This window comes from Apus apus, chromosome 2 (assembly GCF_020740795.1).
Source record: "Apus apus isolate bApuApu2 chromosome 2, bApuApu2.pri.cur, whole genome shotgun sequence".
NCBI classification, from domain to species: Eukaryota; Metazoa; Chordata; class Aves; order Apodiformes; family Apodidae; genus Apus; species Apus apus.
The window spans coordinates 24,791,609-24,817,685 of NC_067283.1; the positions used below are offsets into that span (position 1 = coordinate 24,791,609).

The 26,077-nt window shown below is 39.8% G+C and overlaps 1 protein-coding gene across 2 annotated transcripts in view; it reads right to left on the minus strand.

The window, feature by feature from the left end:
* The window catches only part of CALCR (calcitonin receptor), a 149,479-nt gene that overhangs the window by 58,068 nt on the left and 65,334 nt on the right, over positions 1-26,077 (minus strand). For both annotated transcript variants that reach the window (XM_051612072.1, XM_051612073.1), the window contains exons 2-3: positions 11,286-11,373; positions 3,374-3,527 (exon numbers count right to left, since the gene is read on the minus strand). In XM_051612072.1, the coding sequence (XP_051468032.1) occupies positions 3,374-3,527; positions 11,286-11,333 (202 nt within the window). In that variant the 5' untranslated portion in view covers positions 11,334-11,373. The remainder of the gene's footprint in view (positions 1-3,373; positions 3,528-11,285; positions 11,374-26,077) is intronic.

Genomic DNA, 26,077 nt, shown 5'->3' on the forward strand with positions numbered 1-26,077 from the left:
CTGGACATTCAAGAGGAAAGCAGTAGTCAAGTCACACAGCCACTCCTGAACCTGCTGTGTTCTCCCCTCCCAAGGAATATTGCTGTCTGCCACTTGTTAATTTTACTGGACAGTAATATATTAAGCCTGTTGAACTGAACTTTGAATGTGGGGTCTGATCCTATAAACTCCTCTTCTTGATCTTCCTTCCACCCTTGTCCATGAATGTGTATGTTATGGGGGGACTTAGTTATCAAAAGACCTTATAAACACCCTCTTCATTTCATCTTCTGCCATTTGGCAGGTCTGAAAACTAAGTCTTTGAATTGTAAAGGCAGGAAGAGCTTGTAGAAATGTCCTAGCTAAAGGCAGTGTTTGCAGAGACAGGTCCTGTAAGGTTGTTGCACTGCTCAGCACTGGACATCAGTCAGGTAAATACAGATCCAGTGAAGCGAGGTGCAAGACCGATCTGTAACAGGAAAATGCTGCCTGCTGATGTTGTCTGGGTATGTGTGCTGTGCCCCTGTCCTCATCACACCCCTTCTGGGAAGGTAGCACTGCCGAGGCTGTGCTCCCAGCCCCAGAAATGATGGCCATGCTAGGGAGGCAGAACACAGCTCATTCTCAATTCCCACCAGAGATGTTATGTACTATGGTCCACAGAAACAGTGCTGTAAGACTGCTTTGCTGTAACATGATTTCCTGACTCATTGTGGATATATTAAAGTAACAGATTAAAAAAAAAAAAACAACCAACGAAAAAAAACCCAACAAAAATCAAACAACCCTATAGTTCTTAGTTATTTTCCATTTTAAATCAGTTGTGTTGGGGAAAAGGTATTTATCTTCATGACCATCAGGTTAAAGGGAAATACAGTGAGAAGACAAATCTTGCCTTTTTCACTCTGGTTGAAACTCAAGGGAGTTTAAAAACTGCTGCTATGACCATGTAGGTTGTTTCTGAAAGAATCATATGGAAGGCAACCAATAACCATTTAAAGTTAATATAATATGGGCAGCTAATTGTTTCTGGTGTTTTTGAAATTATCCACAGATGAGCTTTCTTACTTAAGCAAGTCAACTGTAAAAAGGCATGTGAATTATTCATTTTTTCACCGATAACTGTTTTAAAGTCAAAATAACTGTGGATTAAAAAATTAAAGCATAGAACTTTCAAGGTTTGCTTTTTTTTTTCGGATTAGATGTCTTGCAAAAAAGATATTCAATGAACACTTTGTCTTCATCACCTATGATTTTATGCACATCTATTTTTCCATTGTCAAGTCAAATGTGCTAATCCTACTTGTTCACTTAATTAACCAGCCATCATATTAGCAGTTTATCTTTCCTTCAGGCATTTTCATGTTCTTCTCTAGCTTTGAGATGTATCTGAAAGACTTTTAGGAGTAATTTTGTAATATCAAAGAAAAAGAAGACTTGAAAACGTTTGCAACTTGAGCTTGTATCTGAAAGACACTGCAGAATGGGATTGGTAGGAACTTCTAGCTTTAAATCCTCTGCCTTGCCTGATAAAGAAAAAATCACCAATGTTGATCTATACCTTGTGGAATGTATCTTTCAAGGTAAGTAACAGGATACATATGCACATATATATCCATAAATATATGTATAAACATAGATATCTAGATATACACAATATATGTGTTTTTTAAGTGCTGCAGGAAATAAAAAGTGCAAGTAATAAAACAGAAAAGGAAGGGTTAAACAAGCTCATGAGGATTATGAAGTATTTAACCTGCCTTTGCATCAGTCTGCAAACAGGTTACATCAGAGACTGCCGAGACACCAGGGAAAAATTAGACACACCTTGGCTGGCTCTGTAGTTATACCAGACACTGGGCTTTCCTGGGAGCTTCTGTGTTAGACTCCACTACCGTTTGTGCTGAAAATGCTTACCCCCCATACCAGTTCAGCTCATGTGTTGGGCTTTTCCTCTCAGGAGACACCCCATCTCATCCCATCCTTCCTTTCAAATTTGCAGCCAAGAGACTTTGACCCTTGTCCACTTCCAACTCTTTATGAAGTGTAAATGTTGGGAGGGCTGGTGGGGATCCTGTAATTCAGTTGCAAATGCAACTTCAGTAGTTTTGGCATCATTCCTTAGTCACCCAGTATCCTTGGACTGTGTTATATATGAGTTAAGTGCACACTGTATGTGCACAACAGTCCCCAACAGCATCGTGTGTACATCTAGCTGCCAGTCAAAGGAACGTGGGAGCAGCTGTCCTGTGTCCGATGGCTGCGGGTCTGCCATGACTGTCCTCCTGGCACAACACTGCCCTTGGGAACACTGCCAGGAATTCATATGTCTCATGAGTGGGACTCGTGCTCAGAAAACACTCCAGCCCTTTGCAACTAATCACACGAGCAAGGCGCCATAACCCTGTTTAAATACTTGTGGGCTTTCCCCATTATTGTCCAGAATGAAAACTTATTTGAAGGAATGGGAATCTCTATAGCAATTAAAAAACTTTTCTGCATCAGGACCTGAGTAGCTTAACATCTACTTATTCTTTGAGTCTTACAGAGATCAGTAAAATTTTAGTGGTAAAGACCTGTGGAAATGTCTTTGGTTTTGTATTACCAAGAAATCCCACATTATCTCCACTCCATCATTATTTTTGATATATTTTATCTTTAAACTGTGTACTCTGAATCTCTGTTCTCTACTTGAATAAATGCCCACAATACTTCCAATTTTTTCTAGCCTCCTTATAACTTCTTCCATATTTTCTGTGAAAAAAAGTAACAAGAACATTAAGTCCCAACCAGAAATGCTTCTTCGTTTATACTGTGCAACTGTAGCACCACCATTTGTCATTTCCCTTTTTATTAATTGTCATATGTGCCTCAAATTCAATAAAGATGTGTCCTGAATACTTTAAAAACCTCTTTTTTTCTAGTGTTACTGCTGAATATGGAATACCTGGAACTAGACTGGCAGCTATCAGTCAATACATGAATGACAGAAAAACGAAACAGTGAGTGATGCAAACAGAATGTCATTTATATTTAAGAGAACATCATTCACAATCGGGTCTTTGTGTGAGCTTTCTGAAAGGCTCAGGAGAATGCCATTCTCAAGCAAGAACATGAGATGTTCAAGCAGCAAAGCACTGAGCCAGAAACGTAGATAAAGGACCTACCATCTGCATAAGGAGGAAGAACTGTTCATTCCTTGGGCTCATTCCAGGCTTTTTCTTTCTTTGCACTTAAGAGGATATAAAGTAACTGTGAATTTGACTAGTGCTCAAGGGAAGGAAACTCCACCCCCACAGAAGACTATGGGCTGGTATGCAGAGAAAATGTATCTTTATAGATATATAAGCAAGCATGGCAATATACAAACAGATTTTTAAAAAATCTTTTTTACCTTTTTTCTTATACGGAGGAGCTCTGTTCATCCTCTCATAGCATTTGAACTGTGAATCTATTATCTTCTGTCGTATGACTGAATTTTCAGTCACTACAGGCTCTATCGTAGGATCAGTATAATTTACAGTAGAAGAAAGACTTAGAACCATTCTCTGTACAGAAAGGAAAAACTGTTAGTGCAAGTGGATAAACCAGGAGGATAAAATAAAAAAGGAGGCTCAGAAATCTCTGTTATGCATTATTCAAAGACATTTTATTTGCATATATTTTTAGCATTATCATGGGCCTTATACTGCTTGCAAACTAAATGCTGAATTTTTACTAGTTTACCTCACTATAAGCACAGGATTTTAAACAAGTCCTTTTTCTTGGTAAAAGAAAGGACCATTAAATATTTGATAAAGTATTCAAATTCTTTTAATTTACTTTAGTGATCTGCAAAAAAAGTTTGTATCTTCCCAAAGCTGCACCCATGTACTTCCACTTGTTTGTGCCCATTCCTCTCCAGACTGGCCAGACAAAATATCTCAGTCTCAAAACTGATCATTTCATGTTTCATGTCAGCTGCTTTAAGCTCCTTTAGCTCCTAAGGTCATAGAAGTATAGGGCAGAGAGTTTAAACCTCACTACCTAGCCTCAGCTCCCAGTTAAGTATGTAAGTAAAGTGACCCTAAATTTGAGACTCTGAATAACAAAGTCCTCCTTGATCAAGGGGCATCTTCTGACTTCTCCCCCATCTGAGCAGCCTGAAGGACAAAGGGAATGATTGTTTTCTCTGGAAGACAAAAAATCTCAAGTAGAGAGATCAGCTATCTTTTTTTTTTCTTCCTTCCATCCATCCATCCATCCATCCATCCATCCATCCATCCATCCATCCATCCATCGCACAGCACAGGCGTGTGAGCCAGGGTGGCAATGAGAGTGTGGAGCTTTAGTTAATTCTGTTCTGTATTCCTCCTGTACCAGGACACCTCTCTGCATGAAGGTGATAGGAAAAGATTTGTTCCTCTTCTTCCCCAGCAAAAGCAATGCTGCTGTGACATTTTCTTTGTATGACCCTCTACTTCCCTATACTAAACCATACTAATGCTATCCCAGACACCCAGAGAGTAATTTACAGGCTGCTTCAAAACTTAGGACTGTCATATACACAGAGACTTGATGTTTTTAGCACCAAATAGTAGTATTCAGATCCTTAAACAACCATTTGTATTTGTTCAAACTGAAACCATGACAGGTTTGAAAGTTCAAATATCAGCTTATTTCTTAAATTGTTGCTTCCTTTTTTATTAAACTTGCACATCACAAGCAGCTCTATCTTATTAATACATTACTTTGTTTTCCATTTGCACATTAGAACACCTTGGTAAAATACATAGCAAAACCACAGTATGTTTTAACTCACTTGAAAAAAAAAAAAAAGGCATTACTTTATCCTGATACTTCTGTGCCAAACCATGTCAGTTTCATCTTTTTGTACTCATATACCCCTAATTTAATCTATCTTCTTTTGATACTAAAATTTTCATTTTGAACTGCATATAGATGCTGTTTGAAGACTGGAGGATAGTGAAGGAAGTTTATCTCATTGCATTTAAAAAGGTACTTGAAATAAAATGGGATGAATAAGAAGGAAGGTATTTTCTGGCAGATAAAATTTTATATAAGTTGTATGTGTATGTATATATACATACACATCGATATACTCGGACAGTTAAGACATTTGGAACACTTCATCTGGCCATCCAAGTGAAAAATCAAGCATCTAGAAAGCCAGAACAGGAAGTACAGAAGCAAAGCCAAACATATCACAGATCCTTTGTTTATGGAAGGATTAAAGGGAGTAGCTGGAGTCTCTAGGGACCATTTAAAAACAAAACAAGCAATATCCAAAATCCAGCAAGAAGTTTAGGAAAGTGCAGATAAGGTTCTTTGGATGCTCTCAAGTCTGTCTGTCTTAGTGCTTCATCTCCACATATTGCAACAAGCTTTGGTGATTTGTAGATTCTCCATGCTTTGTGGCTTTTTTTTTTTTTTTTTTAATTTTGAATAATACCCCAGTTCCAAACTGTTTGCAGTCGAGAGAGTAATAACAGTGTTGTCAAAGAAAGCTAGGAGGTCTTCCATGGCATCACCTCTGTTCATGTTTTGAAAGCATCACCATCTGTTTATGCTTGGAAAACTTCACCAATTTTCCTTGACCTTAAACATTGCTTTTATTTTTTTTCTGTTTTCTTCTAGGAAGGAGATGATCTGTTCTTCACATCTGTTTGACCAAACAAGATCAAAATCATTTCACACTGATAGAGACCAGACAGACTGGTGGTGCTGGCCAAAAATACTGTTGCAGTTTCATTTGCTTTGTCTGTACAGAATAAAGCTCAACAGAGATATGAAATGACTGGCAAATGCCAGCTACACAGATAGAATCTGTAGAACTGTTCAGTGCTTTGGAACATCTTTCTCCTGTTCTAACCTCCTTTATATTTTCTTTTACACTCCATTTTTAAAAGAACAGACCATTCCTGGAAGATTGTACTGTGCAGAAACATGAGCTGAAACTAAAAGTAAGATATGCCATTAGAAAAGGAATGCTCTATTTACATCTTTGAACTGGTGAAGAAATAACAGTTTGTAACTAGGGATGACAATCGTGAGAGGTAAAATATAACTCAGAGACTGAAGACACTTCTTTACTTTTAAAGGTCGGTTTCATAACTCTGTGTGTAAAGGACTATGCCAACTCCTGAAGAAGTCAGCTCTTGTTGGGTACAAGTTAATGAGAGCACTTTTATACTTGGAAGCAGAGGGCACTGTTGGTGGCAGACAGGATGAATGGATTGTGCACAAAATTATTTAAAGGGCTCAACCATGTAACCAGGAGGCCTTCCCACTCTACTGCCTCTAGGCAGGCAATCATGGCTCAACTGAAACTGCCAGCAGAACTTCTGTTGCTAGCATTTGGGCCAGGAATTTACTCAGAGAGATTAAAAATATGGAATTGTATCACTAAAGCTCAATAAAAAAATAAATTACTTAATCAGTGGAATTCACTTAATAGCCCACAGTAAATCTAAAGCAAGTTTGGATAAAGACTGGAAGAATAATATTAGATTACAGTTGTCTCATAATTTTTCCAATTCTTTTTTTCTTATTGCCAAATATGAAGACTGTGATTTTCAAAGTTATTTGCACACAAATCTTTCCAGGCACTTTTGAAGTAATAAAATAGTTTGTGTGTGAAATCAGATTAAGCATTACACTTAGTACTTTATGGATGTTGTTCATCTGTAATATGCCCTTTAAATGTACTCTTCCTTTTGATTGCTATTACTGATTTCTTTTTCCCTAGATTTGAAAAACTAGCCATGGAATTTTGAAAAATATTTCCTTCTACCTTACAGTCTTTTTTAAAAGACCATTTAAGCAGAGTAATGAAAACTAAATCTGGTGACTTGCTGGAGGTTGCACAGTCATACCTCTGTTTGCAATCCTGCTCTCTTCTACTGTGCATAGGAGAACCATGTGTCCACCACCCCTCTGGGACACGGAGCCTAAAGCCTGATCTCCCTTGAGTCAGTTCAGTGGGCTGATGATCCAGCTGTATATTCCTGGTGCTCAGTCAGATAAAAATCTTGGTACACTTTGTGAGTTTGATTAGTATTGTTTCATTCTTCTCATGCTCCTTACAGTAGGGGTCAGGAAAGGGCAAACAGGGCAGAAAGAAATCTCTGGGTCACTATTCTCTTACCAAAAATAGCAGACCCCTGGGCGTGGCTACATGGGGTAAAAGCTTAGTGTGTGAGGCTGGGAATGCCCCACAAGTCTGCATGTGTGTGCCTGTGTGTATGCTCACATGGAGTTACTGATGAGGAGTCACCTCTGCTACTAAGTTTTTGTAATTATGTCTAGGTATTTTAGGAATCAAATTTTAAGATGCATGTTTTCATCATAAAAAAGCCAAGAGTAAACTATTTTCACCTGGTTACTGCCTATGGTATTGAGAAATTTTGCATGTTCATTCGTCCATTGCTGCGCATTCAAAACCCTTCCATCAGTTACTTCAGATGAAAATATAAACAATGTTGATACAATAAAGCAATTCCTCATTAATTTATAAATATTCTTTATTGAAGAGAAATCAATAATTCACAACTTAATAATCAGGATGTGTTACATAGCTTAAAAATGATTGGTATGATTTCTTCAGAAGAAAACTGTGTAAGTGGTGTCCCATGCAGCAGTTTAGCAGCCGTACAGATGATGTCACTCCTAAAAGTCCAAGTAAATGACGTCATACATACGACCACCAAGCCACCACGTGACAAATGACTGTTACAAGAAAATGAATTATTATTACAGAGAGAAAAAACAGGCTGCTGGGAATGCTGAAGTTCACTTTATACCCACAAATAATAAAGGAACCTAGAGAAAGCAGTTCGGCTTTGTTCTTAAACTATATGAAAATGTACAAATAGTGACCTGGTTTCTCTGAGACATACACCTGCTATTCACCTGTGTAAGACCGTGCCCATTTCTGCAAGAAAGAATCAAGATAAAGCAAACATAAATATTTTTTTTTTCTTCCCCAAAATATTGGACATGATGAACAAGTATACATAAACATTTTTCTTCCACCACCAAGGAGCCTGAATTATACTACCTGTTGACTATACATGATGTTTAGGAAAAGAAGGCATTTGTAGCTTTTTTTCTCTTCCTTCCTTCCTTCCTTCCTTCCTTCCTTCCTTCCTTCCTTCCTTCCTTCCTTCCTTCCTTCCTTCCTTCCTTCCTTCCTTCCTTCCTTCCTTCCTTCCTTCCTTCCTTCCTTCCTTCCTTCCTTCCTTCCTTCCTTCCTTCCTTCCTTCCTGTGACTGGTTTCGATAACTTAAACATTCATTTGCTAGGTTTCTTTAAAAACTGCTATATGCAGTCACCACTTTATGGGTCACTAAACTCCTGTCCCTTAAGACATTTGAGCAAGAGCTCAGCATGACTTAGACTGGTTGCAGAGGCCCTCTCGTACCTTGATTATGTTTGAACTACTGTTCACAGCTGCTAATGTTAGAACAGAGAAAAAAAATAATGTGACACTTTAGGAAGGTAGTTAGTGCATGGCACTCAGAAAACATAAATAATAAACATAAAAAATAATTTCTTATCCATCACAAATGTGCTAGGAAGCAGTAGAGAATTTATTTTTTACATCAACATGATGTGTTTGCTTAACCATCACATGCTAGGATTTTCCCATAGTTGCTGTTGAAGCAGGATGGAAATTATCTCACACTGAGATCCCATATGACATACAGTGCAGATTTTGGCAGCTGTTTAAACAAGCGTGAGATTATCAACCACTGAAGATGAAAACAAGGCACCTGTAAAGAAAAGCAACTCATAAGTCTTACAGTTCTTTTCCATTGCTGCAGGATTTGTGAGGAAGCTTTATGCCCAGAACAGCCTGATTTAGGCTTTAATGCAATTAATTTTCCATGTTTTGTGAGTGGGAATTATTCTCAAGCCTTTCAGGAGCTGACACAATGTACCAGTCAGTCTATCCACAGTTTAGTGACTGAGGCTGCTACCAACTGGACAGATTTGGACTTACTGAACTCGCACAATTAGTTTTTTACTCAAAATTAATTTATTTTAAAATACAATCTTGGTCTAATAATCCTAATTGAACAATAGTGTGGTCTTCAGCTGCAGCATCCATTTTGTCCTTATTGATGACTGATGCCAAATATTTTTCATATTTGATATAACAGCAGTGTTCTGGCAAGTGACATAAAAGAAACAGAGCTTGTTCATGGTCTACTTAGACGACTGTGTCTTCTCCCTTACTGGAAGATAGATTAATTTAGGAGATATCTAAGTGGATCAACAGTATGGCCACTGCAGTGGGGATGGAAAGAGTATAGATACTAGGACAGTGAAAATGTAAGGAAACTTGTGTTAAGTTATTCATTGAGGTCAAAAGTTAGAGAGCCCTCTGGTGCAAAGACATCTAAAAGGAAGGGGATGCAGATCTCACTGCAGAATTTCTTAAAGAAATCCTAGCACTGGAACACTGCAGGAATGAGCACAGAACTAACATTGCACATATGCTACCATGGGTAAAAGCTTGGTGGAAAACAGGGCACGGATCAACCCAATACTTCAAGGGATCACTTTCAATCCACGCTGTAAGTCAGAGCACCTCAGACACTCAGAAATGCTGCTGCCAGTTTTAGTTACCAGAATATTTACAGTCCTGTTATTTGACTGGGGAAGAAAAATAATTTGGACCTGGTCCTGGTCCATGGCTTCGGCTTCTACAGGAGGACTCTGTTCTTTGCCAAGGACCCTGTCAGGCTAATGCAGTTCAGCTGGGATTCAAGCTGAGAAGGAAGCTGGTCTCTGTCAGGCCATTTGGTTAGAGAGATGTTTGGCCATGGGTGATACCCCAGCTGGTGCACTGCTGCATGCATCCCTTGCAGGGCTAAGTGTACCAGCCACAAAAGGACACAAATATCAGAATACTCTGATACATCTTGAGTCAGAAGACTTTTACTGACACAAGGGTGATTCCTCAGATCATTAATTAACTCAGGATTAATTACTTTTGACACCAAGTTAGCAGATATGTATTAGCTCTCCTCTGCTCTTTCTTCTGTTCTCTGTCTCTTCTCCAGCTGAAGGTCCTAATACCAAATACCGAATACCAAAATTAGGTATTCTTTGCTCTTCTCCTGGGTTCTTCATCATCCTGTTTCACTGGTTTCTTATTGCCTCCTTCTATCCATCATTCTCTTACAGTTCTCTACTTTCCTTCCCTCCTTTTTATTCACATAAATTTAAGAGGTGAAGAGCGCTGTGGGAAAATTATGCAAGGCTGGAAGAAAAGGAGAGACAAAACTCAGCAGACAAACCAGAGAGAGGAGTCTCTACTGTTCCCCAATGTGTCTTCTAGTCCTGTTTCTGCAACTTACAGCCAGAAAGTATGGGAGCTGATGAGGAGATGTACAGAAATGTTCCACATTCAGGTGTTGGAAGAGAAGTTGAGAAGCAGAGGGGCATCAGGAGTTAACTAACAAAACACAGTTAGGAAGAGTAAGAATCAAATCTTGCTTTGGGAACACAGAGAGAAATATTTGGGGAATAAGGTGGCATCCAGTATATGAGTCAGTCATACCACACCAGGGTAGAAAGGTGCTTGTTCCCAGTAGCATTGTTCAGACGTATTCTGATCATTCTGCAACTGTCTGGGTAGTATTTTCATTTCTGACATTGTGTAATGTCTTTGATTTTATGCTAATTGCTAATAATTTCAGGTTCCACAAGTAGAGATCAGAGAAAGCACTCAACTTAGATGAGAGGTTTTTAGTCAAGTAGAAATTAATTTGCTACATAGTTAGAACAATAGTTATCCAGCCATGTTGCATAAAATGAAATAATGGCAATATTGATATGAAACAGTTGAAACCAGCATTTGAATGGAACAAATAAATTTTATACTGTCAGTTTCCATTTCAGTTGCTTTCCTAAGAGCAGAGTAACTATAAACAGTTATAATACACAATTTATTAAGTCAGTCTAAGGCTCACACACCAATGTTAAGCATGTTTTCAAGCTCGTAAGTTTTCATATCATTGCTATGTTGTAGGCTGTAAAACACAGAAAGGAAAAATCATATGCATTACCTTCTTCAGACTTGCAGTTCTGTCTCACCCAGGAACAATTGTTTCAAATTCAAATTTTGTGAGAGATCTTACTTAGAAACCCTATTAATCTTACTTTGAAATTCACCAGTAAAGGAACTCACTCCTTCACCTGTGCAGTACAACAAACATAACTTGGTATTTTTCTCAACAACACCACAAGGTTAATTTTGGCAGGTGTCATGAGCGGTTCAGTTTTCTCATACTTACAATTAGAAGGATGATCAGTAAGATGCAACTCTGGGTTGTTTTTTTCATTGTGGAGTCCTCCTGAAGAGACACGCTGTAGCTGACCCTTCTGGGAATTCAGCAACAAAAACAAAAGAAGTATTAGGCTCTATTTGTTAAGATAAATTAGTTTTTTGGGTTTTTTTAATTGGTATGAGTGTCTTTTTAGACTTGAAGTGCACTCTGCATGTGTGTGAGAGGGCTCCCAGCCTTGTGTGTGCTCATGTATGATTTTTCTGGGCATAGGTATGCTTTTAATTTTGCCTCTTCCATGGATCTCTAGTAATAAGTTCAGTTTACATGGGGCCCATCTCCATGTTATGCTGTTGTCAGCAGCAGATCTGGGTTAAGAAACATAGAATCATTGCACAGTTTGGGTTGGAAGGGACCTCAAAGTTCATCTAGTTCCAACCCTGCATGGGCAGGGACACCTCCCACTAGACCAGGCTGCTCAAAGCCGCATCCAACCTGGCCTCGAACACTTCCAGGGAGGAGGCAGTCACAGCTTCCTGGACAACCTGTGCCAGTTTCTCACCACCCTCATGGTGAAGAATTTCCTCCTAATATCCAGTCTAAATCTACACTCTTCCAGTTTAAAGCCATTATTACTTGTTCTCTCACTACATGCCTTGTAAAAAGTTCCTCCTACAGTCCTGCTCTGTGTCTTTGACAGCTGAGTCTAGTTTGCTTGTGCTGATTCAGCTGCTTCTAACCTGCATATACAGCTTCAGACCTGTGAAGAATCTGGATACTGATATTTAAAAAAATATCTAAAAAACCCCCACAAAATCTGGTTTGTGGATAGGCATAATGGCAGCTCAGAATGCATTTTTATAAGGCTAGAGAAAGACAGAGGTTGGGTAACTTCTAGCTAGATGAACAGGCAAGTCTGGCAGGAAAAGAGAGACAAACTGAGAACAACACCATGGGATCTCACACTCCCTAAAGCATCCAGCTTGGCTGGCCTGCAGATAGACACAAGCAGTGTAACCCTTAGGCCATTGAGAATGACTGCTTCAGAAGCACAAAGTACTGCAGAAGCCGAACGTGTCCATGACTCCACAGGCTTGGAGGGAACTGGATTGGCAGCTTTTGGTTTTCTTTTTTTTTTTTTTTTTTTTACTAAATCAACACCCATCTGGCTTTTCTAGGAAAAATATCCAGGGGTTGCCTTATATCATCACACTGTTTCACAGCTGTTGGAGTTGAAGCAAGCAATGGTCCTTGGGACTTCTGCATTAGAGTGAGAAACACAGCTTTTGCCAAAGCACAGTGCCTTCTCATGTCCCACAGACCACTAGAATTGCAGGGACCACTCACTGAGCAGCATGCCTATAGAGCACCTTAGGCCACATTAAGACAGTGAGCACTCACACACCTGTATTTTTCAGACAGTTTAAAAATTAAGAGTTAGATATTTACTACCTGGGCGAACAATCCTGTGAACACTCCACATACCTGAAACTCAGAAATGTAACAGGAAAAGGGCACACAGACTTGAATGCTTAGTCTACATGTAGTGAGCAACACAATCACTTGTGTAGCATTTGTCTCTGCAAGAGCATTGTGACAACTTTTCTTACCTTGAAATGGTCTGGAAAGTCACCCATTTTCAGAGGGAAAGAAAAATATGAGATCAGTCATAAAACTGTTCTCATCTAAAGCAGAAATATGTCATTTCAAAATGTACTAAAGGTGTGGCACTTCCACTTCAAGGTAACAAGTGGATATAATCTACCAGATCCAAATGGGAGTGTTGCCAGCATGTGTCACTGAGATTACATAAAACTCCAAGTGATGGAAAAGAGGGTTCAAAGGATTTGCCTCTAATAAGAGGTAGCCCTATTACTGTCTCAGCTTTGCCACAAGCATTCTGATGTGCCAGAGGTAATGGGACAAGCAAATGGCACAGAAATAATATGTAATTACGCTGTCTGCCACATATTTGTATTTGATCAGCAATGGTAGAAAAGTCAATTGAAGAAAAAATGGGACAGCTGGATCAGAGGAAAATGCCTGGAACCCTCTGCCTCTCCAGAGTTTTCACTGCAATGTCCATTGGTTCAAAACCACCAAAAAGGTGCGTGGGCATATAAACCATAAGCAGACAGTCAAGCATGAAGATGTGTTCATACAGTTATGCATGGTGCTGGCAAGTGTTCTCTAGTGGGGTGCAAAGCCAGCCTAGTAGGTGCCTCTGTTCTCACTAGCTCATTACCTCAGCTATTTTTCCTGTAGTTTGTGCTGGGAGTGCTAGCAGCCCTATGTTGGGTTATAGCTGTAGCTGCAAGTAAATCTTATCCTCATGAGACTTTGTGAACATTTGTTATCATGTACTGAAAGAGCTATTTAAAGTGTTTCTTGCTTCTGTCTCTCCTAATTAAAAAAAAAAAAAAAAGCCATAAAATATTTAGCACATTATTTTTCCTTAATTGTGATAACTCTGCCATATGAAACTACATATGAGTAAATGAGTAAGAATTATTTCCCATGCTAAATCATATATTTGATAGCCTTGATATTTCTAGTCTTTCTTCTTATAGCCTTCTCTAACCACAGGAATGACTGACATGCTACTTTCTCTTCCTCTTTCTCAAGAGTATTTTCCACTGACAACAATTTCAACAATTGTTGAACAGCAGCATTTTAACAATCCTAGTATAAAGCCCCCGATGAAGAAGTGGCTTTTCTCTACTTTAACCATAAGAATGGCCCATAGCACTACAGCACACTTGGGTTAGTGGCAGTATTGGATCAAGGATGCTGACCACATTGGAATGAAAAGGTACATGCAGGTAAACAGTATTGGTCAACGGGCAGGGCAGAAACAACTTGGAGGCAGAAAGATTCACAGAAAGGGGAGCCCCAAGAGATGGATGCTGCCACCCTCTGGATGGAGGAACAGAGCAGTATCTCCATGGTTCTGCCCCCATCTGCAGTGATCCAGGTTCAGGGGTTTTATGACAGGCAAGCTGGGATGTGCAAAGCAGCACACTCAAGTGCCCTGGAGTTTGGGGGTCTCATGCTAGAAATATTAATTTTTTACACCAGCTGGCACTACTGCCCATGGGCAGCCTGCTTGCAGCAGAAGGGAGGGTGGATAAGCCGAGAGCAGACTCAGGCGCAGCACAGGTACTGTTCTGATTTCTGTTTCTACACTATTTATCCTTTTCCCACCAGTCCAACAATGTCCTTGCTTGATGCTAAGACAGTATAAATGTACTTTACACATTTAGGTTTTAGAACATCACTTAGTAATTAATCATAAGCATGCTACTAAAGACCAGTGCTTTTTCGTGATTGTATTAATTATTTACCCTCTGTTGTTTTTATGTTACATATGAAATCCCTGTTTTTTAAATTAGAATATTGTTCTTTCTTTCTTTGTAAATGTAGCGTAGCTCATTATGTGCTGAGATATTCTTCCTGCTTCAGCTATTATAGTAATGCCATTGACACTTTGGGATTAGTCCTGAAGCTCATCTGGGGAGGAGCACAGCATCCTACTTAGTACTGACATCTCTTTTGGCTCCATCCTGATTTCTACAGCTGCAGTACTAAGCTGAGCAGGGATTTAATTAAAAATTAACATCAGGTTAACCCAAGAGGTTGGGACAACCCTCCCTGCATAGCCACAAGGCCAACAAGAGCAATCAAATTTAGTCAGAAAAGAGGGTGTAATGGGGTAAGATTCAAAAGAGGGCAGTAGAGCAACATTTATTTGCTGAGATGATAAGAAAGCAAACCTTTTTGGAGGAAGAACTGGAAAAAAACTTTTCATTTAATTATTCTGCTCTGATACTTCTGCAATTCCACTTTTCACAATAGTGCTGACACACCTTTGGAGAAATAAATGGTTTTAACAGTACAAAACAGGATTTGTGTGCCAAGTGGCTAAGTACAAAAGTGTGACGCAAAAATGCCGTTGGTACATTATCCCCAGAAACTTTGAAAATTCACTTGCTACCTCCTTGTTTGACTGCAAGTTCCTTAGAGAGCTTCCTTTCAAACTTGTGCAGCTCTCTCAAGGTGTATAGCTGTGCACCCAACTCCAACCCCAAGGTCTCTAGGATTTCTTAACTAGCAGAGTGGTGCGCAGACCCTCCCAGGTCGTGCCACTGAGCACAGAGGGACACCAACCAGCCCTGCCTGTCTTGACTCTGGAAGGGAAAACACAGGGCAGTGGCACCTGGACAAGACATGAGCAAGCCAGCACACCTCCATGTTGAGAGTTTGGGGAATGTGGATCTGAGGACGAGGTTGCAGGTCTGTTTGCATTGCCAAATGTGCAGATAATCTGAGGGAAATTAGTAAAATTGTCCCCTCATTCCCAGCTGGACACTTTACTCCTGGATTCCTGATTTAGGCTAAGGCTTTGGGCCAGGGGTGAGCTGTACATCAAACCTCTGTAATCCCAGGTCCTGCACAGACCAGCATTGTAGCTATAGCCCCTTCAGGCAAAAAAAATGCCATGGGTGTGACCCCCACATAGGAGAAAGGAATAGAATCAGCCCCTCCTATTTCCCAAGCAGAAGCTCTAGCCATTAGCCTGCAATGCTCTGCAAATGGTTTTAATTGACACCAGGATCTCCTGGCAACTACATTTCCAAGGGAAATGGTGAGCTCTACTCAGCTCTTCCTAACATGATAGAAATCTGGTGACCATGAGTCCCAAGTGGAGAGATGTGGCACCCTACAATTTCTAGTCAAGTGCCCAAGAAAATGAGGAAAGGCAGAAGATGAATCTGTGGTCTCATACTCCTGTATTCCCTACTGGTTACCTTTACACAATTCTTTGATCTTTTGTCTAACCCTCCTGAAGTTTTCATACCAAAATCTCCTGAGAAATATAGGTTCCAGATTCTCAGTTTCAAGTGTCAGGCACCTAAAGGCACTGCTACATGAAATTGCAAGCATGTAGGTCACTTGCTGGATATTAGTTCATTTCTTTTGGTAGTCTTGTAGATAATGTCACTATCAGGGAGCCAAATGCTCATTGATGTGATGACTAGTCAGTTGTTACTCATGCAGATTACCATTAATTTCCATTAGCTTGCCTGGTGCATCTTGGAGAGCCGAGTGTTACGTTAACAAACTGAAATTATTGGCTATGGTAAACTGGCAATTTCTGAGCTGCACATATCAAGTGACCAAATAAATCTACTTTATCAATTCCTTCAGATTACATCAGAGCTGCAATATTTGATGCTTCATTTTCCCCTTGAGAACCAGTCAACAACAAGTCAACTTTGACTAAATCCTTGCCAATAAACTAATCAAAAATATAAAGAAAGTAGCTACAAACTTGGTTTGTGTTTCCTTTTTAGGTAATCACAAAGTTCTGAAAAGACTCCACACTACATCTCTCAGCAGGCGATGTGATAACACACACTACAGAGAAAACAGAAGATGGTTGTTGTTAGACTGGGTAATATGACAAAGGTACTTTGAAAGAGCAAAAAATACAAGAAATGTGCTTTGAATGAGAATTTTTTGCCTGGGACTCTAATAATATGCAAACCAAATTATCTAGGTTTTCAGAAAAGGCTGAACCTTTTTATAAAATATAAAAGGAGGTAAAGCATTACAGGACTTTGTGGAGCAGATTCCTTCCACCTGCCAGGGGCACCTGGAGTGAGTGGCCCTTGGGAGGTTTCCATTACCCAGGAGGGGAGCTGAGGTACATAGCTGAGAACCAGCACCTAACTTCAAGCTCCTTGAAGTTAAATTAATCCCATTTGTATTATAAGTAGGTCTAAGTATGGTATTTCTGTATCCTTTAATGGCTATTATTGGGAGGTGATTCCTACTATGTATTAGTATGTATCTTAGCCAAGAAAATGACTACTTTTTCAGTACCTAGGAAGCCATCCCTAATTCCCCTCCTGGCTGTTAGCCCCAAAGGCTTTTATAAGGTTTAAAAGCAAGAAAATGTAAAGAAAATTCCAAGAAGGGACTAGCAAAGTATTTCAGGGGATTTGTCAGTAGTCAATGTTTGAAATACTTAGGAAGACTGGCTCATGTAATTTCTTTCAAAATCTTTAGTTTTTACCTTTTTCAAATGTAAAACAGGAAGGTGTAAACCACGAAGTACTTTAGCCCAAAGTGTTAACAGGAGTATTTGAAGAGAGACGTTCCAAGCACTTCTGGAGTCTAGTGTCTACAGGACTCCCTGTACCTTGTTGCACTTCCATTCTGTTTTACTGAGTTTTCTGAAAGATGCATGTGACCCTATTTCATAATCTTAAGAATGTGCATCTGGCTTAAGCAAGCTGGACATGATGTTACCCCAGGAAGAATGATCTGTGTTTAAAAAACAGAAAAAAATAATTGTAGAATTAATCTTTAAATATAAATAGTAATAATTAACTTGTGCAATAAACAACATGGCTTTCTATTTTTTTTTCATTCTTTTTTGGTGTACTTTGCCTCAGCTATATTTTTCCAGCCCTCCCTTGTGCTCGTGTTACGAAGATGTGGTTCAGAAAGCTACCCCAGCAGAAACTGAGCCTTGGAGTGCACAAGTGACATCATTTTCTGCCTCTGCAACTCTGAATTTAACACAGGCTGTGGTGATACAAGCAGTGGAAAAAAGGAGGGGGTAGAAATACTTAGTTCAGAGGAGATGGTGAGTAACAACAGCACACGTGCCCTGATATAGAGCAGTTTAAGCTGTTGTGGATTTGAAATTAAAAGAAAATCGACTTTGGTGCTTTTGTGGGGAATGACGCAACGACACATGCAATTACACTTGTAGTCAAGCCATAATACAGTACAGAGAGTGGTTCACATTGAGTGTCTGGAAAAATTAGTTCATCCTCTTCAATCATTATTCAAAGGACACACTCTTTAAATAATCTCACCGTAACAAAACAATGATAGTTCACAGAAAAATTGTCAGGCTCTCAGTACCCGTTGATGTGCAATAGAATGCTTTGAGTTGGAAGGGACCTTTAAAGATCATCTAGTCCTGCCTCCCATGGGCAGTGGCATCTTTCACTAGAGCAGGTTGCTCAAAGTCCCACCCAACCTGGCCTTGACCACTTGATGGAGCATCCTCAGCTTCTGCGAAACCTGTTCCAGGGTCTCATCTCCCTCATCATAAAAAAATTCTTCCTAATTTTCAATCTAAATCTACCCTTTTTCCAATTAAAATGACTGCCCCTTGTTCTGTTACTACAGGCCCTGATTTAAAAAGCCATTCTCCTTCTTTCTTATAAGCCTCCTGTAAGTACTGAAAGGCCACAAGAAGATCTCCCTAGAACCTTCTCTTCTCCAGGCTGAACAGCCCCAACTCTCTCAGCCTTTCTTTGTATCAGAGGTGCTCCATCCCTCTCACCATTTTTGTGGCCCTCCTCTGGACCCATACCAACATGTCCATGCCTTTCCTGTGCTGAGGACTGCGAGAGCTGGGGCTGTTCAGCCTGGAGGGGGGGATCTCATAAATGCTTATAAATATCTAAATGGTGGGTGTCAGGAGGATGGATCCAGTCTCTTTTCAGCAGTATCCAATGACAAGACAAGGGGTAATGGAGAAGTGGAAGATGCCCCATCCCTGGAAACACTCAAGGTGAGATTGGACACTGCTCTGAGCAACCTGATCTAGTTGAAGATGTCCTTGCTCATTGCAGGAGGTTTGGACTAGTGGACCTTAAAAGTCTCCTTCCAACCCAAATTATTCTGTGATTCTCTGGTGTTATATTAGATTATAATATTTTAAACAGCCTGAAAAATTAAAGCAGATATTTGGAATTAATCTGCATCTATAACCCTCTTTTTTTCAGAGAGAAGTTTTCACAGCCCTTATCACCTGCAAAATAATCTTTGTGGATAGCATTAATTATATTAATATAATTTACAATAAGAATAGTGAGGGGTAGAGCTAAATAAACTGAAACACGTTACACAGCTTCAGTCAAAAACTTTGTGAGTTAAGGAAAAAGCCACCTCCATGGTTGCCTTTTGACTTTAATTGGACCCACATGAAGAGTTAGGGAGAAGCAAGAAAAACTGCAGGATACAGGTTGAACATAAGGACATTCCTTTTTTCAATCCCCAGATTGTTTCTGTATCACACTGGGAGAATCTCCCTTGGTGACTTATGAGGAGTGGATGAGGTCAGCTGGATTATTCAGCTTGGAGAAGATAAGGCTGAGGGGTGATACCATTGCAGTCTATGACTTCCTCATGAGAGGAAGAGATGGGGCAGGTACTGATCTCTTCACTCCTGTGACCAATGACAGGACCCAGGGAAATGGCAGGAAGCTGAATCAGGGGAGGTTTAGGTTAGATATCAAGACAAGCTTTTTCACCCCAGAGGGTTGTTGAGCACTGGAACAAGCTCCCCAGGGAAGTAGTCACAGCACCAAGCCTGCCCGAGTTCAAGAAGTGTTTGGATGATGCTCTCAGGCACATGCTGTGATTCTTTGGGTGCCCTACATGGGGACAGGAGTTGGGACTTGATGATCCTGATAGGTCCCTTCCAACTCAGCATATTCTATGATTCTATAATCTTCATCTGATTGGATGAATGCAACCACATACAAGACATTCTTCTCTCTTGGATCAATATTTTTTTTATTCCATATATTGATGTTTTTGTTAACATTTTCATTTTGGCTGTAGCATACACTGGAAAGAAAAATAGTTATGTAATATTCATTTGTGGCCAATTGCCTCTCAGTTTTCCATTCGATTCTTCCCCAGGCAAATTCCCACTGGTCCTTTTTTTTGTAAACATACATTCCTATAGATTATTTGAAGCAAGTGAATATTTTATGAGGTGGGCAAAAACCCAAGAAAAATATTATACTTTCTTATTATGTCACTGTTTTTATATAAATCATATAAAGTGTGAAAAATCCTGTGAGCAGATTGCTGTAAATCAAATGCACATGACACACATTTAAAGCATTCTGTTCCCATTTGGCAGCAGAATAGCCCATGCTACAGCTGGATGCAGGTTTCATTTCTTCCCTGACAAAAATGAGCCTGTGTTTAAACACTAATACTTTTTTCTTGAGTCTGGTTCCTATATTATAGCAGCTCTGCTAACAATGAATAGAAAACCTGATGATGATTTGAAGTCAGAATGTGTCACTGTTGATCTCTAAGGGCTGTATCTAACGGGGTATTTTAAATTCCCTAATAGCAAGAGACAATCTGTGGGGCATGCAAGCCATCCGTCTTGTGACAGTCTCTGAAGAAGACTTTGTGCATCTGAGGTCTTGGCCAACTTTTACAGATACACCAGTTGGTCTGCTTAGAGAGTTACTATGTCTGCTGGTAAATCTTGCTTTACCTGTGCTCTTCAACTGTGATATCTATGGCAACACTGATCCTTCTGTTGCCACACCTACATTACAATAAATAGAAAAATGACTCGAAGCTGTCATTGCATTTCAGTCTATTTTTACAACTGATGTATTGATGAATGAGGACATAACAATGTAATGAGTGATGCATATACAAGGAAACACAGCTAAGTTGGTAAAAACAAGATTATCGCCATCAGTTATTACAGATTAATTAAATATCACAGCTGTAGTGCTTGGATACTACGTTGTCCCTGTCAGGAATTACAGCACCATTCCTATAAAGGGTTAGCTTGAATGTAACACCCTACATTTCCAGTTTCAATCAGGGTTGCTCACTATGGCATTACACATTCCTTACAGAGAAGTTCAACAGGGCAATCTACATACAGTAAATTATTATGAACTGTCATTTTAACAAGAGGTAGCTATTAGCCACTTAAATTAGAATTCAGTGGAAGACTTCCAGATTAAGATACATGAAGAGATCTACTTTCAGTGATAATTAGGCAGGTCAGGTTCATAGTGGGTCTTTGCAGAGACCTGCAGAGAGAAGGTTAGTGCTTTATTCATTATTCCTCTTTTTTTCTGAAAGTCAGAGTGGATTAGCAAGGAATACAGATGAGAGAATGGGAATCACCTGACTGGTATAACTCACTCACATATTCCTAGCAAATTTTGTAAGAAGCCTTGGTTCTTTGTCCCAAACGTCCTTCCAGGCTTACAGTCTGGAGTCCAGGGTTCATCCAGCTGTCCCAGAGGGATAGCTGGTCCAGGTGAAACACAAGGTATTTGCAAGACAACAAGGCCAGGACACGGCTAAATTAGATGGTGGATGAAACGTGCATTGTGAATGGAAGTGTTTGTAATTACTTGCTACCTACATTAACTTTGAACTTTCAGGGAAATCAGTGGCCAGCCCCCATGCCATGCAAACAGCAGCTCTGGTGATCTCTCTCTGCTTATAAACATTAATATGCAGAAGAATTGTCATAAGCACTTGTGGGTATTAAGTTGCATTTATTGAAGATCTCTTCCTGTCCTGCAATCTAAGGACAACAACTAGAATCTGGGCTGTCTCTCACAGAATACAGACTGACACTTTGCTCTTGCTGCCCACTATGCTGGGGGTAATCTCAGTTCTGGATCCTCCAAAGCACCAAAGTTCTCACTTCCTTCAGCAGAAGCAGGAACTTGGACACAAGCAGCAGAACTGTCCTTCTGTGAGCCCTGGGTTTTCCTTCTTCTGCTGTGTATGTTAAGTGGAGCTCTGAAACAGCACTGGGAAGCTAACCTATGATTTGTTGTCACTGGTGTTGGCTCCTCAGAACCTTTTAAATGCAATACAGATCTTTTTATTGACCTCTTAGCATTGTCACAGCCACATTTGCTATTACCGTGATTATTTCAGATTCATTTATTTGATTTTGCTTTCCTTTCATGCTCTATTTTGTATGTGAGATTCTATTCAGACAGGTAATGCATAGTCTGCTTTTGTGCTGGACAGGGCCTGCTCTAAAGCATGTTGTTAGTCAGGGTTAATGAGACACTGTGGGAAAAGCATCATGTGGCCAGGCTCCCACCTCCTCCTTTGTCAGGACTGAAGGTCTCTGGGGCCATTGCAATTCTCAAGCAAGTCAGTCAAAACCCATTTATGACCTTTTACAATATAATGTATGTCTTAAGGCTGCCAAAATTAACTCTGAATGCTTCTTTATCCCAAGGTTTGCTTTTGGTAAAATCTTGCTGCACGGTGGCTAAAGCCTGTCTTTGGCAGGGTTTTATTTTGCTGGGGCTGCTGAATTGAACTCCTGGCCGCATTACCCAAGGAATTCAGAACCAACCCCAAAATGACAGCGGAAGTCACTAATGAGGAAAAGCCTCCAGGTTTTGAGTCAGCTGAAAATATAGTCAGATTTGCTTTCCTGAGCACAGCCCAGACCCATGCAGGTGCCATGGGACTGTTCTTCAGTTTAGCCCATAGAGCTAAAACTTGGGACACTCCTGCAACAGCTAGCCTTAGGTTGTCCCAAATCTTCCTACCAAATCCAGCTGCAGAGACAAAGGATAATCTGGACCATAAATGATGAAGTTAAACAGGAAATGCCTTCAATATAGCAGCCTATTTGTAATGCTTTTCAAAATAAAAACCTGGAAGTAGTCTGTAATTCTCAGCAAGATTTTTCCTGTTACACCATAGGTTGCCAAGTTTAGTATTTCTTTCACTGGCAATGAGTAAAAGACCTGAAGCTTTAGCCTCTCTGTGCTGTTAATAACTTCCATGATCAAAATCCATCCATGACGAAAAAATTCACGTGGAAAAATAATCAATGGTTTCTTCCATAAATTACGTTGCCAGAAAAAGTGCTTCCATATGGAAAATACTTTATGTAGTAGATAGAGGACAAGAGAGAAGCCTATTTGGATGAGCACTGAAATTCAGAAAAGTTTTCTTCTGCCTTTGGAAAGAAGTCAGCATAGTCTATTCAACAGCAGCTAGGGCTGACCTTGCTTGACCCTGCTGAATACAAGTGCATGTGTGTAAGCTTTGTCAGGGCTGTATAAAATCTCAAGATGTAGGGAATTTAAGTCAGCGTAGCTCTTATGGGATCTGTAGAGGTTTTATCTTGAGGCTTTTTGTCCTTCTCTGGTGTTGATTTCACCTTCTGGTGATGCAAAGACTTCAGGCTTTTATTTGCATATAATAGCAAATGTAACTTTTGCCTAAGGCTTGCCAAGTATTCATCTTTCTGAAGCACTTAACCTTTCTATGAAGTATGTTTTTCAGGCACCACCAAATTTTTTATTAACTCATGTATCAATACATGCAAGATAATACCACTTTCATGGCCTCCTTCATTGATGCCATTTAAGCAGTTGTATCACAGAGCTACAAGGACAAGTAAAAGCAATGCTTTAATAAAAGAAGACATCACCTTAAAGCAACAAATGACCTCAGGAGCAGGACTGGCACTGAAAAATAACGTTGTATGCTTGCATAGCTCTATAGCCTGGATCTTATAGTGAATGTTTGGGACAGACAGAACAGAGGGGTTCTACAAAAGTAAAAGGGGTTCTACTCCTTTTGTAGAAGGAGTCTTGCAGAATAAGCTGCTATTTCAGCTGTGGAAAAACATCTCATCTATTCCTGTTCAAGAGTATAGCTCACAGCAAAGACATGAGTAACAGAATTTGCTTTTCCATGGCTGTATGTCCTAAAACCTCTTGGTCTAGACCTTGCAGTAATATTTCCATATTTAGCACTTTCACACTATCTTTTATCTCCTTTCCCAGATGAATTTTTTTCCAGAAGATCCTATTCCCACCTTCTTTAAATATATTCATAATGCAGTTGTATACTGATGGCACAGAGCCCTACAGCATACGAGAATGGAAAATCTGGTGCAACATTTAGTTTACTGTCAGTGAATATTGTGCTAATGGCTTTTCATATTGATTTGGTAAAATACCCAGGTAGAATTTATTTCAATAGCTTATAGCATATCTAGCTGGCTGTATTATGTCTGCAAAATCCCCAGCCCTTTGCTATAGAATTAGGCTAGGCTTGTTGAACTCTGGTTATACACTTCTACTCCAGGAATACTATCGTGCCTAAAACATTCAGGATTAAATGCATTCCCATTGTACAGTTCTGACAGCTGCCACGCAAGGAATGACTAAGTCCATGTGTCCTTCATGGGCAGTGTGGCTTCCGTACAACTCCTCCAGAAATGCCCCTCTCAGCAGGCTGCATTCAGACAGGCACTGAATCCCCACCATCAACATGCAATTATACACACTGCAGTACAGACAGAACAGCTGCTGGACATGGGAAAGGCACATGTTGCTGAATACCTCTATGTATTTTTTAATTTACCACAACTGATGTAAGTTAGTAATTTTTCGCTTTCAATGGTTCCTGGCCAGTCCTGAATGCCTGAAACTCCACTTTTACTCCAGTCTAATCATTAGATAGGCCGTGCTCACAGATAGTTGGGCAAATTTATGGATTTTGCTGTTTTGGTTTTAACTATGACAATCATTACTTTATCGATCTGCTGTTAACATGCTGATAGTAATGGGAGAGCATCTGAAAAATCATGTTGTTCCTATGATGGAACAGAAGTTGCTCCTTGAATTTTTAAGTAGAACCCTTGCCCAGCCATATGTCTATATTGAGAAATTCTACTACATTAGCTTCTTTTTTTGACATATGGGTTAACATAATGGTCCAAAATCAAATAATCAACTTATTTTCTGACTAGCATAATATGATTTCATGCCAACTCTTTCTTGTGTGATCTGATCTATGTCTAGCAAAACCATATTTTGGTACAGCACTGCAAATACCACTCTAGCCAATGGACAGATCTGAAGTCCTGCTCTTTTCTTGGTGTTACTTTACCCAGCAGAAACCAGACGTTGGCTCAAAAGTTTAGGCACCTATGACTGAATCATTAACCTGGTTTTGATCATGAGCAGCACAAACCCAGCTTAATTTTCATGAATGATTGTGTGACCTGAATTCTGCCAGGAAAAGCAGAAGATAGATGGGGAAAAAAGTCTGTACATGAAATGAACTACAAACATTACCTTTGACTTTGAAACAGCTTAAGATAACACACTTCTCTTAATAGAGTTTATTGTAATAGGACAGATTTCAGGGAGTTGGGATTTGGTAAAAATTTCAAGGAAAATGACAGATTGCCCACTCTGACACTTGTCTGTTGTGACTTACTTTCAAACCCACCTAATAACCACTATAAAATTAAGTGCCTATGACATATCTAGGTTAGGTCATTAGCTTCCATTCCAGGAAATGAGCATAGTATCACTGCATAAGAGAAGGCCATCACAGTGAAAAGATCTGACAAAGCCTTTTTTTTTTTTTTTCCATCCCACAGCAAAAAAAAAGTCCCACTGGGTACTAGAAAAGCTCTGTTGAAGGTTTTGAGATTGTTTTCCACAAATACAACTTTCAGGTAGTGAGAATGAGCAATGCTCTCCCTTGTGCTGTACTCTGGCCTTGTTTGCAGGAAACACTCTCACGTTGTCTCACTGGATCTTACCTGAGAAAAGTTACTTTCCCTCCAACTACACTCCCTCCTCGACGACAAAACAGAGGAGAAATACTGCTGAAAATGTCTGCAGGACATTTTTGCAGTACCGCAAGGGAGAGTGTACACTCTGTGCTTTGAACACAATTCAACAAAAGTCTGAAATACTTATATCTCTCTGACATGCAACACACTCAATCCCTGTTTAGCGCAGTGTGTAAGTGCAAGCCTAGCTTTAAATACCATTTTAAATGCTATTTAACTTATTTCTGAAATGAGGCTCTGGTGTCTAACAGCTGAAGTCATTCAGATGATGCAGTGAGCTTACTCATGAGCTGTGCTCTTTACCATGCAAACAGCAGAAGGGGTGTGTTTGGTGGACTCTGTGTTGAACAGGATGCAC